This window comes from Alligator sinensis, unplaced genomic scaffold, assembly GCF_000455745.1.
Source record: "Alligator sinensis unplaced genomic scaffold, ASM45574v1 scaffold658_1, whole genome shotgun sequence".
NCBI lineage: Eukaryota > Metazoa > Chordata > Crocodylia > Alligatoridae > Alligator > Alligator sinensis.
In genome coordinates, this window is record NW_005842109.1 from 710,010 (window position 1) to 723,470 (window position 13,461).

Consider the following 13,461-nt stretch of genomic DNA (forward strand, 5'->3'; position numbering starts at 1 on the left):
TACAAGGTAGTGGGTCAGGTTTCCTGCCTGTTACATATGAGGTTATGATGAGGGGCTTATGCTTGTTTTTTGACCAATTGCAGGGATTTATGGCAGGGCTATCCCCTTTCACCCTGACCAGTCTTAAGTTTCGTTTCTTGTTTGTGACGTGGGCATAAATTATATACAGCTCTCCGCCAGGATTTTGTTTCAGGAGTTTCTGGCAAGGATTTCTTTTAACCCTTAGTTGACTACCGTGTGCAAAATGAGGATGGTCTGAATGGTATCTCTTGCAAGTGGCATGGGCACTGATTAACTGGGTTGTGACATCTTTGAGAGCATTCATTTTTCAGATGCCATAAATTGCCCTTCTTTCCTCCTCCTTCCTTCATTCTGCTCTTTAAACACCCCTACATCCAGCTCTCTGCTTTTCTCCCTCTTCATGTTAACCAATTGCTCCCATCAGCCTTCTTCTCTGACTTCAGCTTCAGTGTTTCTCTCTCTGCCTCGCATATTAATTGTTGATTTCAGCTTCAATACCAACAACACATCCACTACCCTTGCTGTGTGTTTCCTCATGCTCAGCTTTACTACTTATAAAAAATGATGTTTACTTGACTTGGCCTTCTCCAAGCACTGATCCCTGTTGGAGTTTTCCCCCTCTCTGTCATCTGGCTTCTTTCAGTATTGCAGATTAGCTTGCAACCCCTAAACCCTGTCACTCAGCCTTTCCATAAGTTCTAGTCCACCCCTTTTGATGATTTCTGCCATGGACCTTTCCTCCTTGCTGTCTTTTCCTCGGATGTTGATTCTCTCTGTGCTTCATTCTCCTCTGTCCGAAACTCTCTTGTCCCTCTATCCTACTGGAGGATCCACCTTCCAGAAATGAGCCCTGGTTTACTTTTACTGGGCTTATCTATATGAGATGCCAACTGCACAGTAGCCGAATAATACTGCTCAGTAGCACGGAACAGCACAAACAGCACTAATTGCTACTGGGCAGTATTATTAGGCTACTGCACAGTAATGTCACTAAAAAGGTGTTCGTTGGTGCTACTGAGCAATAACTCTGGTTATTGCACATTTATTTAGTACTTGATTATACAAGTGCTACATAAATGCACAGTAGTGTCTTGTGTAGATGCGCGCCCCCGTCTACTTTCTCTGCTCCAACTCTTGGGCTGCAGAGAATCTGATTGAAATTCCATGACCATGCTGATTCTTTCACGATGAATTCTTTTTCTCCTCCTCAGTCCACTCTCATCCTAGCTCTATAGCTCTACTTCTTCAGCTTATTGAAGTAGCAATAATAAAGGGGACAAAATTCCTTCCTGGACAAGCAAAAGCAAAGAAGCACAGAATAACCAGAAACCTTCTACATCTCAACTCAAGCTTCAACATGGCTAGAGCAAAACTCTCTTAATTTTTCCTCCTAAGCTTTTTCTCTCTCTTTCCCAGGCCCTTTTCTTAGTTACTGTAGACAATCTGACCATCCTGCCTATCACTCAAATACATAACTTGCATTTCACTGTTGACCCACACTGTTCTCTAGGTCTTCACATCCAGGAAATGTCCAGTTCTTTTTGCATTGCTAAGATACTGCCTTTCTTCTCTGCCCACACAGCTAGAATTTTCATGGAGGCTTTCATCATTTGTATCTTGATTACCCTTTTCTCTAGTCTTTACAAAATCAGTCCTGCCCACTGAGAATGCTGTTGTAAAGACCACTGTCCTGGCCTGCTCTTTTGACCACATCACCATTTTCTTTTCTGTGTCTCCAAACCTGAGTTCCATTTTCACTTTTCATTTTTATTTTTGTTCCTCTTTCTTTTTTTGTTTTTGTCCCTCACTGTCATCTCTTGTTGCCTACTGCTACCTCTGATTATTCTGTGATGCCAACCTCTACTAGCCAGTTGCTAAATTTTTCAATAAGCACCTCCCTGTATTCTTCCAGACTGCAACTCATGTTTTGGAGGAGCTCCCTGTAAACATCTTCTTATTTTCCTTCATATCCTCCCTTAAAACACCTACAAAACCATGGTGATATTTATGTGGCCAATGTGCTTTTAAACACGGGGCAGCCTGTGCTGTTGACCATTATTGTCCTTTTCTCTCCTTGTACCCCCTGTCTGCCTATATCTTGATTATCTAATCCTTGAGTTGTAAGCTCTTTGAAGGCAAGGATCATTTTTTGTTTCAGTTTATATAAACTTAGCACTTAGTGTGGGTCCTTGTCCCTGGCCAGGTTTCCTAGGCACTGCCATATGACAAATGCATCATACTCAGAACCAATATGGTCTCTGTTTTGAATCCGTCTTGGACTGTATTTCAAAAGAAGACTTGTATGTTCAGTTAGTGAGTTAAATTAGTTACTCATTATGTTTATTGCTAATAGTTTTACAGTTCATTTATATTGGATATTTGTGAAGATTTTCTGCCTTTCAAATGAAAATGGTGAGACAGAAATATTTAGTCATCTCTATAAAACACTGAGATCTAGAGCTTACGAGTACCATTTACGTGCACATGGTAACAGTTTTATATTAATTATACATGCAAAGCAATAATACGGACTTTGATTTAAATTCATTTGTGGATTCACATTGTTATGGATTTTGTGGACTTAAAGTGGTAGCTAGTGGTAACTATTAGGCCTGTGCGAAAAGGCAACTATTTGATTTTGATTCAGATTTGGATTTGGCCAATTCGGATTTGGCCGATTCGAATCGCTTTTCCGATTTCGATTTGGCTGAATCAATTTGGAGATCGATTGCATCGACAGCATGACAGGCCAGCCTCTGGCTTCTTAACTATTCCTTCCATCCAGGACCAGGAGACACACTAACTGCACGTACTTCCTCAGCCTGACGAAGGGTTTTCAACCCAAAAGCTTCCCAAGATATATTTTTCTAACTATTTTGGTTTTTGTCATAATAAATATATAAACATAAAAAAACAAGATAAGCCATCACACACCACGAGTAACATATATCCAACACAACATCTTTACTTCTTGCTGTCAAATCCTTTGAAAGGCTCTGTGATGGTTCCATCTTGGTACCTTTGCTGCTGCTGGCGCTATTGGTGTTGAGCCAGATAAATTATTTTGACGTGCCGTCATTTACAGTGCTGGACCGGTCAAGGCTATAGGAGAGGAGGAGGCCTCATGGGGGCACACTGCCACGTTGTGCAGAGGCCCCAGCACCAGGAAGGGCGCACCTGAACACACACACACACAGTCCCACAAGCACCCATGTCACGAGTTTTGCCTGCCTGCGGCCAGAGGTGCAGAGCCCCAGAACCCAGACTCCCCCTGCACCTATCTCCTTGACAGCTGGCAGGCTTTGTGGCCTCGGCAAGAGCTACCATCCCTGCAGTCTTCACCCTACTTTTGGCTTAACACACACGTGACATGAATTTTGCTTTCAGGACTTTGAAGTGCAGTTTCACAGAAACCCCTGCACCTATCTCCTTGACAGCTGGCAGGCTTTGTGGCCTCGGCAAGAGCTACCATCCCTGCAGTCTTCACCCTACTTTTGGCTTAACACACACGTGACATGAATTTTGCTTTCAGGACTTTGAAGTGCAGTTTCACAGAAACCCCTGCACCTATCACCTTGAAATTTGGCAGGCTTCATGCTCTCAGAAGCAGCTACCAACTCTGGAAGTTTCATCTGAATCAGCCCCACAACAATAAAATTATGGATATTTCATTGATTCCCCATTATACTCTGTGGCCGAATCACCGAATCTTTTCCAAATCGATTTGGAAAGCCTAACACTTCTAGCGATTCAATTCAGATTTGTAGATTCGACATCCGAATCATCTCCGAATCTGAATTGCAGTCCGAAGCTTTGCACAGCCCTAGTAGCTATTCCAGATTCTGTAATTCACACTTTGTTTGCCATGAATTGCAAACCCTATCAAACGTGCTAAGTCCAAGTTCACCCTTCTAAACTAGAATTGCAGAGAAAGGTGTTTAGAAGATGCATCCCCATCTTGTTGACTTTGGAGACCAGATACTAACAAACTTTGTCTTTATCAACTCTTCAGAGAAACTGCAGGATACCTCTCCCAATAGATGGTTGGGCTATTTTTAAACACAGGGCAGCAAATAAAGATGTGTAACAGCAAGGAAGGACATCAGCTGTACAGGAAAGCTGTCTATTTTGAAGTGAGAAAACACTGGGATAATTTTCTCCCTTTTTTGAATAAGTAGCAAAAACTGTTAAATACTTCAGAGAACTTTCCTGTTTGCTGATTATATTACACACTTATTGATTCTGTTTTTCAGGATGTTGTGTAAGGCTGACTTGGTGGCCATGCTTCAAAAATGTGTGAAGATTTTTATGTCTTTTCCCGGAAAAGAGTTTGGCAACACAGTAGAGAAACTGGAGGAGTTCTTGGCCCGATTTCAAAATCTGGAAGGTGAGTGTGTAACATCAAGCCAAATTGTTTGGCAGCAGCAATCCATTATACAATGACTACAAAGAATATGCATTTTGATTCAGGAAATTCATTGGTCTGGCTACTGTTGTCTCATAGCATTGTTATATCAAACTTCAAAATTTCCCTACTTGAAGAATGTATGACTAGTGTTTTATATGACAGTACCTTTCTGTGGAAAAAAATTACATACAAAATAGGAATTGTTTATTTCTGTTACAGACAGATGGCTCATGCTTTTTAAGATGGTAGAGTTATGGGAAATAAGGAACTGGACAGATCAAAAGAGATTTGATAATTAATGTGTCTTGAGTATTTTATCAAGTGTATGCCATATATCAAAACATGTTTAATGAATAAGTCAAAATCTTAAAATATTAATAGTAACAAACTCATTCTAAGTACTTTTGGGTTTATTACCATGCCAGTTAATAAATTCAAAACAAGCTCCAGTCAAAGTGAATGGAGAGTTAGGGGATTTGGATTATGGGAGACCTGAGCGCAGCCCTGTGGCAACCTGGAAACTGTTATAATACAGCACAATGTCACTGTCCTTCCATAAGGAAGCTTAACCCATAGAAATCATGCTTCTTCTTAATCAAAGCACCTTTTAGCTGGATTAAGAGGCAGCACTCCAGGCTATACCCACCTCTCTCTTACTGATGGAAGGCCCCTGGTTCAGACAGCTGGGCCAGTAGATGGTGAGCACAGAAACAACAGCTACAGACATGGGTACCATGCTGATCAGAAGAAATGTTTGAGGATTATTGTGGGAAAATAATTAAATATCAGTTCACAAGGCACTGAATCTCAGCATGAGGACTGGGTCAGAAAATGAACAAAGTGGACTGTTGTTCATATCAGGCAGTTGCTACCACATGTCCAGGGGTAACCTGGGTCCAGTATTAGCCACTGTAACACAGGAAGGTGGCAGTCACTTTGAGGAAGGCAGTCCACAAGGGTTTATTGACGGGACCTTCCTGCCTGCCCTGGATCACTGCCAAAGAAGGGAGCTTTGCCCACTCACTCCTGTTCCCCTCACACCCAACTTGGACATCTCCCAACACCAGCTTGGAGATTTAAAACCACTCTCAGTGGCATGTGCCTGCCTTTCTTAGGCTCTTTCAGGATAGCTGTTCACCCAGTCTAACTGCCTTGCTCTCTAGTTCATATGCATAGAGTGGGCAGGACTGTTTCCTAAGCAGCAGTCTGGGGCTGACAGGGCAGCATTATAGACAAGCCCTTAAGATCTAGTTCAGGAAAATCTAAGCTCCCTTGGAAGACTAAAGTTTCATCAAGTTTGGAGAAAAGAAAGCTTTGAATTAGCAGGTTTTAGAACATAACATTTACGAAAGATTTCAGTAGAATTAATATATTTGAATATTAAAAGATACAAAAACATTTGATGTATGGGGAATAAACGATACAGAGAGAATTTGGGTAGCAGAGCTACATTGCACATGAGGTAATACACAGGGCTTGAGGGAAGATGATTGAAACAAAGAGTATAAAGGAGTTTTTTCAAGAAAGGCCAAGATTTATTTTCAGAGAAGTAATGGTTTGATGTGTGGTGGGAAAACATTAAGGGAAAGTTAAGATGAATGGTAAATGGACAGGCTTGTTGGCCCAGATGACTTTCTACTGCTTCTAAAACTATGCACGTTCTTGTGACTGTGTTGGCCTGCAGCAGAAACTTTTGAAGGTATGCCAAAACGGATTACATACACAAATCTCACTCAGAGCCCCCTGAAGTAAAGAAACAGAAATCTGCTTTGTAAACCAACAAAAAAAATCCTTCCATCCAGGTTTGTCTAGTGAACTGAAAAAATCAAAATGTGGAGCTAGAGGCAGCAAAGTATCATTCTTTTAAGTCTGTTTTGAGCTGATGGGAACATTGATAAAACCAGCCCAAAGTTAATATATCACAGTAATAGAGAGGCCTTTCCTGATTGAAATCTTGCATCTTATGTACATACAGACTTTAGAAATATGGTTTTCATTTTTCATTTGTCTGGATGTCATCTAAATCTCCTTTCAGCCTGTCATTAATGCATGTATATGGGGAATCTTTCACATTTGTTTCAGTTCACCTTTGGAACTACCCCAAGCTACTTTCAGCCTTTTTGTTTTCTTTTAAAAAATGAAAATAGCTGATGAATGGCTGTGTAATTACCAGCTTCTTTGGAAACCAGAACTAGCATAATATAAACCCCAAGCACTTGACAGTCATAAGTCAGGCCTCAGAGTTCACTAAGTTGTCTTCAAATGATGAGAGTTGCAAATATATATATCTGAGCTTGTTTAACTTTGTTTTCTGATTTCTGACCTTTAGACTGAGCCCCTGTGCTGAGGCACCCGGCGCCCAAGCCAGCTGCTCCTCGTGGCTGGGATGCAGTGTTGCCAGAGCTGCCTGGCACCCTCCTTCTTGAGGCACCCTGTGCCCCAGCCAACCAGCATGTGCAGAAATGGGAGAGCACGGCTCCCTGCTTTGGGCTGCCTTCTCCCCCATCTCTGCATTTGTCCCGGTGCTCACCAATTTGGTGTGGGTTGTGCCATTTTTTTCCAGGATTTTTTTTTGGCTACCTGGAAATCCTGGTAGCAAATTTTGCCTCAGCGCTGTAAAGTAGCAGCACTGCACAATGATTACTGTGCAACTTGTGCAGTTTGTGGCGATGCAACAAGATTTGCGGAGCCACAAAACACATGTGCCTGCACATCTGGATCCAGCCTTAGGGTGTGCTCGCTTTACATTTCAGTCTTTTCTATGTAACAGGGATAGCTAGATTCTTTTTTCTTCACTGAAAGCTAAGAATATCCAGTAACTAGTTTTCTGTAGGAGATGGGGCCTTAAAGTATGTAAAACTGCCAAGCTAGGGATAAAAATTAAGAGTTTTGCAAATAGCAGTGCTCTCTATTTGAGGGCTGACTTGTAGGATTGCAGGGAGGAGTTTAGTCATTTTTTCCATTGAATCTTTTACCCTCTTCTGGGTAGCACACTATGGTGATTTTTGAGATAATACTACCTCACTTAATGTAGGCTTCCAAGCTGCTATTAGACATCACGAATAACCTGTGCTGGACTGACACTTGTCTGATTTATTACCAACACCATAGGAATGCAAATGACCTAAATCACTTGGGTTTTTTAGAATTAATTGTTACTGGGGAAAAACGTTTTTTTTGTTTTTGTTTTTTTATTCCAAACCAGAGTCTTAACATGGAACATATGGAGATGTTTTTTAGGGAGGATGTTTTTGGGGCAGGGTTCTCATAGAAACCACAGAAAAGCAGGGTTGACAGGGACCTCCAGACGTCATCTAATCCAGTCCCTTGCCTGTGGCAAGTTCATCCCTATCCAAACTATCCCATTCAAATCCATTGTCTAATATATTAGCAAAACTAAAGCCAACCCAGATACAACCATAAGACTTAACACCCTAATTTATCACATGTTTGTGTTGAAAAGAAGCTTGCTAATAATGGACACGATTATCAACGTAAGCAAAACTCAGATATAAGCTAAAACCAGACTAAAAGTGATCAATAATATGCCTCAGTATATCCCAGTTTCACTTTTTTCAGGCTTTGAATCTTTACTACCAGTCCATCTTCAATTTCAGTGAAAAACCAAATGATACGATGTATAGATTTCTGAAAGCTCACTAGGTGACATCTCCAGAGAGGTCAGTGGAGCTTTGCCAGTTAATGCTAGTTGAAGTTATGGACCATAGGGCTTAAGTACTGCAGAGGTCTTGTGCTGACAGTCTGGTTTCAAATAACTGTAGAATACATTATACAGTAAACCTATTGTTTGTACTCCCTTTACCAGTAGAAAAATCTAATACGTAAGTGGACTTTGGTTCCTATCTCACATGAAAGTAATATTGACTTGATCTCTGGGTAGCCTGGGTTAACAGGTTTATTGAGGTAATTCAGAAAGTTTAACCCATGTGTTGACCACTGACTGATTTTTGTTCTAGTAGCAGAAGCCAGCAAAGTGCAAGATGAGTCTATATCATCACAAAAGGAACTCCAGAAGAAGACAGACCTCTATCATCTTCAAAAGGTCAAGCTAATTTTACTTTCTCCAAATGAATTTACAGGATTTATCCCTTTTAAGCTGTTGCTTTTCTTGGTTAGGTGTGTCTTGTTTTTGAACAAACCATGTTCTGTGAGTAATTTGAAAATTTTACATCCTGCCCAACACAAGATGTCCCACTGCTACTTGTCCACGAGGAACTAAACATCCATGCCCTTGTTTCCATTTTTTCACAGCCAGATACTTATATACTTTATATAACTTTTGTAAAACAGTATAATAATTGAGAATACAGTACTGAGGATATAATTTTACTACTTTTCCTACAATCGTATTATTTAGGAAAGCCATGGCAACTATCTTGCATGTCTTGACTTCTAAAGTGCAGCAAGTATTACTCTAGATAAATAGGTTTGCCATCCAAGTGACAGGGTGTTGCTTTTTTTTATAGACTTTGCTGCAGCTGAAAGAATCAAGAAGGTCTAAGAAATTAACCAAGTTTGAAATGCTCCGGTTTGAAGTTGTTGACTTTATAGACAGTCTTGTAAGGTGAGCCTCCTGTCTTCAGATTCCTGCTTTAGTTTGTTGCAGTATCCTGGTATACCACATGAAAACACTTATATCCAAAACAACAAGTTTCTAAAGAGCTGAGACTCAGAGGAGAAATTCGTGTCTATCAAAATCACAACTAGTGCTGAAGTATGACTCTTATTTCTGCAATGGTTGAGATCTCCAAGAATACCTCTTTTCCAAAAATTGAAGGTAAAATGATTAAGATAGATACTTAATCTGGTTGGATCATTGTACTCAGTGATTCATCACTGGTTCCATGTTTGCTTGGGAGGAGGTATTGAGTGAGGTTCCCCAAGTATCTGTCGTGGGTCTCTGCATTTTTTCATGTCTTCATTCATGATTTGGAGGATAGGATCAAGTGCATGCTTAACTAATGTAAAAATGACATCACATTGGATGGGCTTGCAAACACTTTGGAGGATAAGACTAAGATTCAGAATGAATTTGAAAAACTGGAAATCTAATCTGAAACTAATCAAATGAAATTCAGCATGAACAAGTGAAAAGTCCTTCATTTAAGATGGAACAATCAAATGCACCAACACAAAACTAGGGAATGATTGGCTAAGCTGCAATACCACAGAAAAGAATTTGGGGGTTACACTGGACCAGAAGCTGAATATAAGTCACCATGTGCTCTTGTTGCAAAAAAGACCAATAGCATACTAGACTTTATTAATAATGAGAGGCATCACTCATAAATCAAAGGAAGTTAATTTTCCTGCTCTGTTTGGCACAGGTAAGGCCTCACCTGGAGAACTGTATCCAGTTTTGGGCCCCACACTTAAAGAAAGATATGGACAAATTAGAGAATTCAGCAGAGGGTGACAAATATGAGCAGAGGACTGGGAAACATGACTTATGAGAAAACAAATTACTAGGATTATGTAGTTTGGAGAAGAGAAGACTGAGGGGGAGGGTGGAATTTGATAACAGACTTAAGATACCTGAAGGGTAGTTATAAAGAAGATGGAGATGGATGATCCTCTGTAACTGCAGGGGACAGGACTAGCAGTATTTGCCTCAAAATTCAGCAAGGAAAATTTAGGTTGGAGTTGAGGAAGAACTTTCTCAATATGAGCATAGTTCAACTTTGGAACAGGTAGCCTATAGAAATTGTAGAATCTCCATCTTTTGAAGTTTTTAAGAACAAGTTAAACAAACACTTGATTGAGATGGATGATCCTGCCTTGAGAGAACCTTCTGAGATCTCTTCCAATTCCAATACTCTACGATTCTGTGAAGCAGTTTGTGTAACTTATTCCTGGGCCTACAGAAGGATGTAGCATGAGCTCGCACCATAATCAGTACTGATCAGTGCACTGTTTCTTTGGGAATTATGCGGGCTAGGTGTGTGAGATGTTCTTTTCTACTTTAGTTATTGTGCTAACAAAGAAGTAAAGTGTGGCAGATAGGTCACGAAGGCAGTTCCAAGCATAAGCATTCACAAGGAAGAAGAGGGAGACTAGAAGAGGAAAGGCTATGAAGGCAGTGGTTACTTCACTGCTTCAATACAGGGAAAGAATGAAATATGGAGCAAAAAAGGAATTGGGACAGAGAAGCTGGAGGGAACTAACTCGTGTAAGACTATGTGGGCCAAGAGAGGAAGCTTGAATTTGATGACAAAGGTAAAAAGAAGCCAATGAAGAGATTTAAAGGGGTAGGAGATACAGTAGAAGTAATGGACAAGATAAGCAATTGGTCTCGGCATCCAAACTGTTGCCTCTATTATGTGGTCCCCTCATTCAGGTAGGAGTCTAAATAGAAAGCCATAAAAGTGAGGGTTACAGCTGTAATCCCTAGAATTACAGCTGATGTTTAAGTCGGCAACGTTTTAAGTATTGGAGTGTCTCCATTTTCAGAAGGGTTTCTTTTGATGCCTGTTGAGACACGCACTTTCTTGCAGTCTCTATAAAAACTTATGGCTGCAGTAGGGTTTCGTAGCATTCTTCTAGGTAGAGGCCTACTTTTTTCTTTTAAAATCCACATTGCTCTTTCAGAAATTATCTTGCTCCTGCAGAGATGCAGACACTGCATGAGGTGGTGTACTTCAGCGCAGCAAGCACCCTTTGTGAGCACTTGAATGCTGCCCCACGCACTGCTCTTCATACTGCTCTAAACAACCCCTATTTCTATCTGAAGGTGAGAACTGAACAAATCTAACTTGCTCGTGTTACTGAGTATATTTGTGAAGGTTCTACGTAGGCTGCCTGCATCTCAATTTTGCTGTTTCATAAAGTTTGGCGCTCTCAAGAGTCTGACACAGGGAATTAGCAAGTGGCTGTTTACAGAGCCACAGGGGGAGTTGGCTGGGAGCCAGGTAATCTGCCTGTCTCTGGGAAAGAAGATGATGCAGCTTTAGTAAGAGGTTTGGATGGGAAGACTGTTCCTAGAACCATGTCTTGGAACAAGAGATTGAGTTCCCTTTCTCCATAGGGATAAGCAAAAATATCTTATTGCTCTCTACTCTGAACATGGTGACCATAGGTCTGTGAAAAGGAGAGTTTGCAAGTTACCTAGGCTTGTTCCAGGAACACTGATTTTACAGAAATGGTATTTTATCTTGTTTTGATAAACTCCTGCAGACTGCCTGCATGATGGAGCAGAACTGGTGAAATTGGTAATAGGCTGTTTGAATGCAAATGTCTCTAAAGGATGACTCCTTCCCTACAAGGTCTGTCTTACGCTAACACCCTGACCTTTCTTGGTCCAGTGAACCCCACTTCCCCTTCACTTGAGCTCATGAACCAGCCCCCCTTGCACACAGAGTGAAATCGGTTGGATGGGAGAGAAGGAGGTGGGATGGGTGGGAATTCAGGGTTCCTTGGCTACAGGGTTCCTTTGCCCACTTTGCTCTGATTTCTCCCAGAACCATCCCATTTTTTCCCTCAATGAAGCCACCCTTTCTAAAAATGCTTGATTATTGCCATTCCTGGCTATATATATGTTACCCGAGTCAAACCCACACTTGAGAAACAGGAATCAACCTGAATACAGATCAGTCTTGGAATTCATGTGACCCACTGGATTGGTTCGTCTTTGTCTGTTTATTCGACCCTTTACAGTTTCATCCATCTATAAAAGCACCAGGATTTTGATGAGGAGAGCTAATTAAACTCAGCTGTTCATGTGCTTAATGAATATTTGCCTCCTTGAATTCACAGAACTTAAAAGACTTAGTTCTCCCCTTTCATGCACTCTGTCCTTTACCTTTTTAAATGCATTTCTTATGCTCCTGGAAAATGTTTGTTTTTAATTGTGTGTTTAGGAACAGCAGCAGTATTGGTTATTGCAGTGTACTGGTAACATGTTAATCTGTTTGAACAGAAGAAATAATTTTCCAGACAGTATGGGTATATTTTGCACAGTTTGTGCTTGCATAGGATATATCCAGAGCAAAAGTTCTCAGGGCTCTTCTGACCAAAGAGGTGCCAGCAGAGAAGTATTTGCCATAGTGAAGTACCAGTAAACGATTAATGAGATGATGCCACTTCTCCTGGGAATCTGCTCCAGTTACTAAGTCAGCCCAACGTGACCTGGGTTGGTATTTAGCTTTGCAGAAAGAATTGTAATTCTGTCCTGATAGATTTTTCAAAAACCCAGTTCCCTGGCAGTTCAGAAGATCTCACTTAGGCACTGTTTGGCTTGGTGCCAGTGCAAAAATGAGGAAGCTGAGCCCAAAATGTATGGAATTCAGGCAGCTGCGGATGCTTGGTCTCGGGCTGATGGCAAGGAGAGCTTTTCATAGATCTTAAACAACACCCAATAAAGATAATTTAAGTAGTAAATATTTCCCTAAACTGCATGTTGGCTATCCTGCTTTTGGAGGAAGGTCACCGACAAGCCCCCTGAGGCAGGGAATAAGTAAGTGTCCCAGAAAATATTTTTCTTGGAGGCACGCTCCCCTTAGAAGGTTCTGAATTTGTTTTCAGTTGTTTATGCTCCTTATTTTAAAGTAGCAGTAGTTGCCAGTTAAGTGCTGTATTGGTATTTAAAGTCTTCCTTTTCATTAATGATTGTTTGCATTCTAGAGCTGCTTCCTGCTTATCAGCCTTAGTCACTGGTTATTTCCTGTCAGGGACTGGTTATGCATTGCTGCTCCAGGAAGTTGAGGTTAACCTGAGCAGCTCCCTCAGGGCAAGCTATAAAGACCTGCCCTAGTTATCCAAAGTGAGCTATCATTCTTCAGCTCTGGCATAGACCTTGCATTGAGCACAAGTAATATTTCCCCTTGATTAGCTCTTGTTGCCTGTGTAGCGTCCAAATGAACATATACTTCTTAAGACTAAGAAGGTTGTGTCCACTGTAGAAGTTGTATCTTGTTTTAGCTTGGACAGCTAGTTGGCCAAATTTGGCTGTGATGCCAATGGAGTCTTACTAGTTTGTAAAATGGCAGAGTAGGGGAAGATTTTACAAAGTTTTT

General features: G+C 41.0%; 1 protein-coding gene across 7 annotated transcripts in view; it reads left to right on the top strand.

Moving 5' to 3' along the window:
- The window catches only part of ORC3 (origin recognition complex subunit 3), a 91,840-nt gene that overhangs the window by 73,590 nt on the left and 4,789 nt on the right, over positions 1-13,461 (top strand). For 6 of the 7 annotated variants that reach the window (XM_025205265.1, XM_006024562.2, XM_025205269.1 and 3 more), the window contains 4 exons: positions 4,275-4,408; positions 8,407-8,492; positions 8,917-9,014; positions 11,039-11,180. In XM_025205265.1, coding sequence (XP_025061050.1) covers positions 4,275-4,408; positions 8,407-8,492; positions 8,917-9,014; positions 11,039-11,180 — 460 coding nt within the window. The remainder of the gene's footprint in view (positions 1-4,274; positions 4,409-8,406; positions 8,493-8,916; positions 9,015-11,038; positions 11,181-13,461) is intronic. The other variant, XM_006024563.2, reaches the window with a different exon arrangement.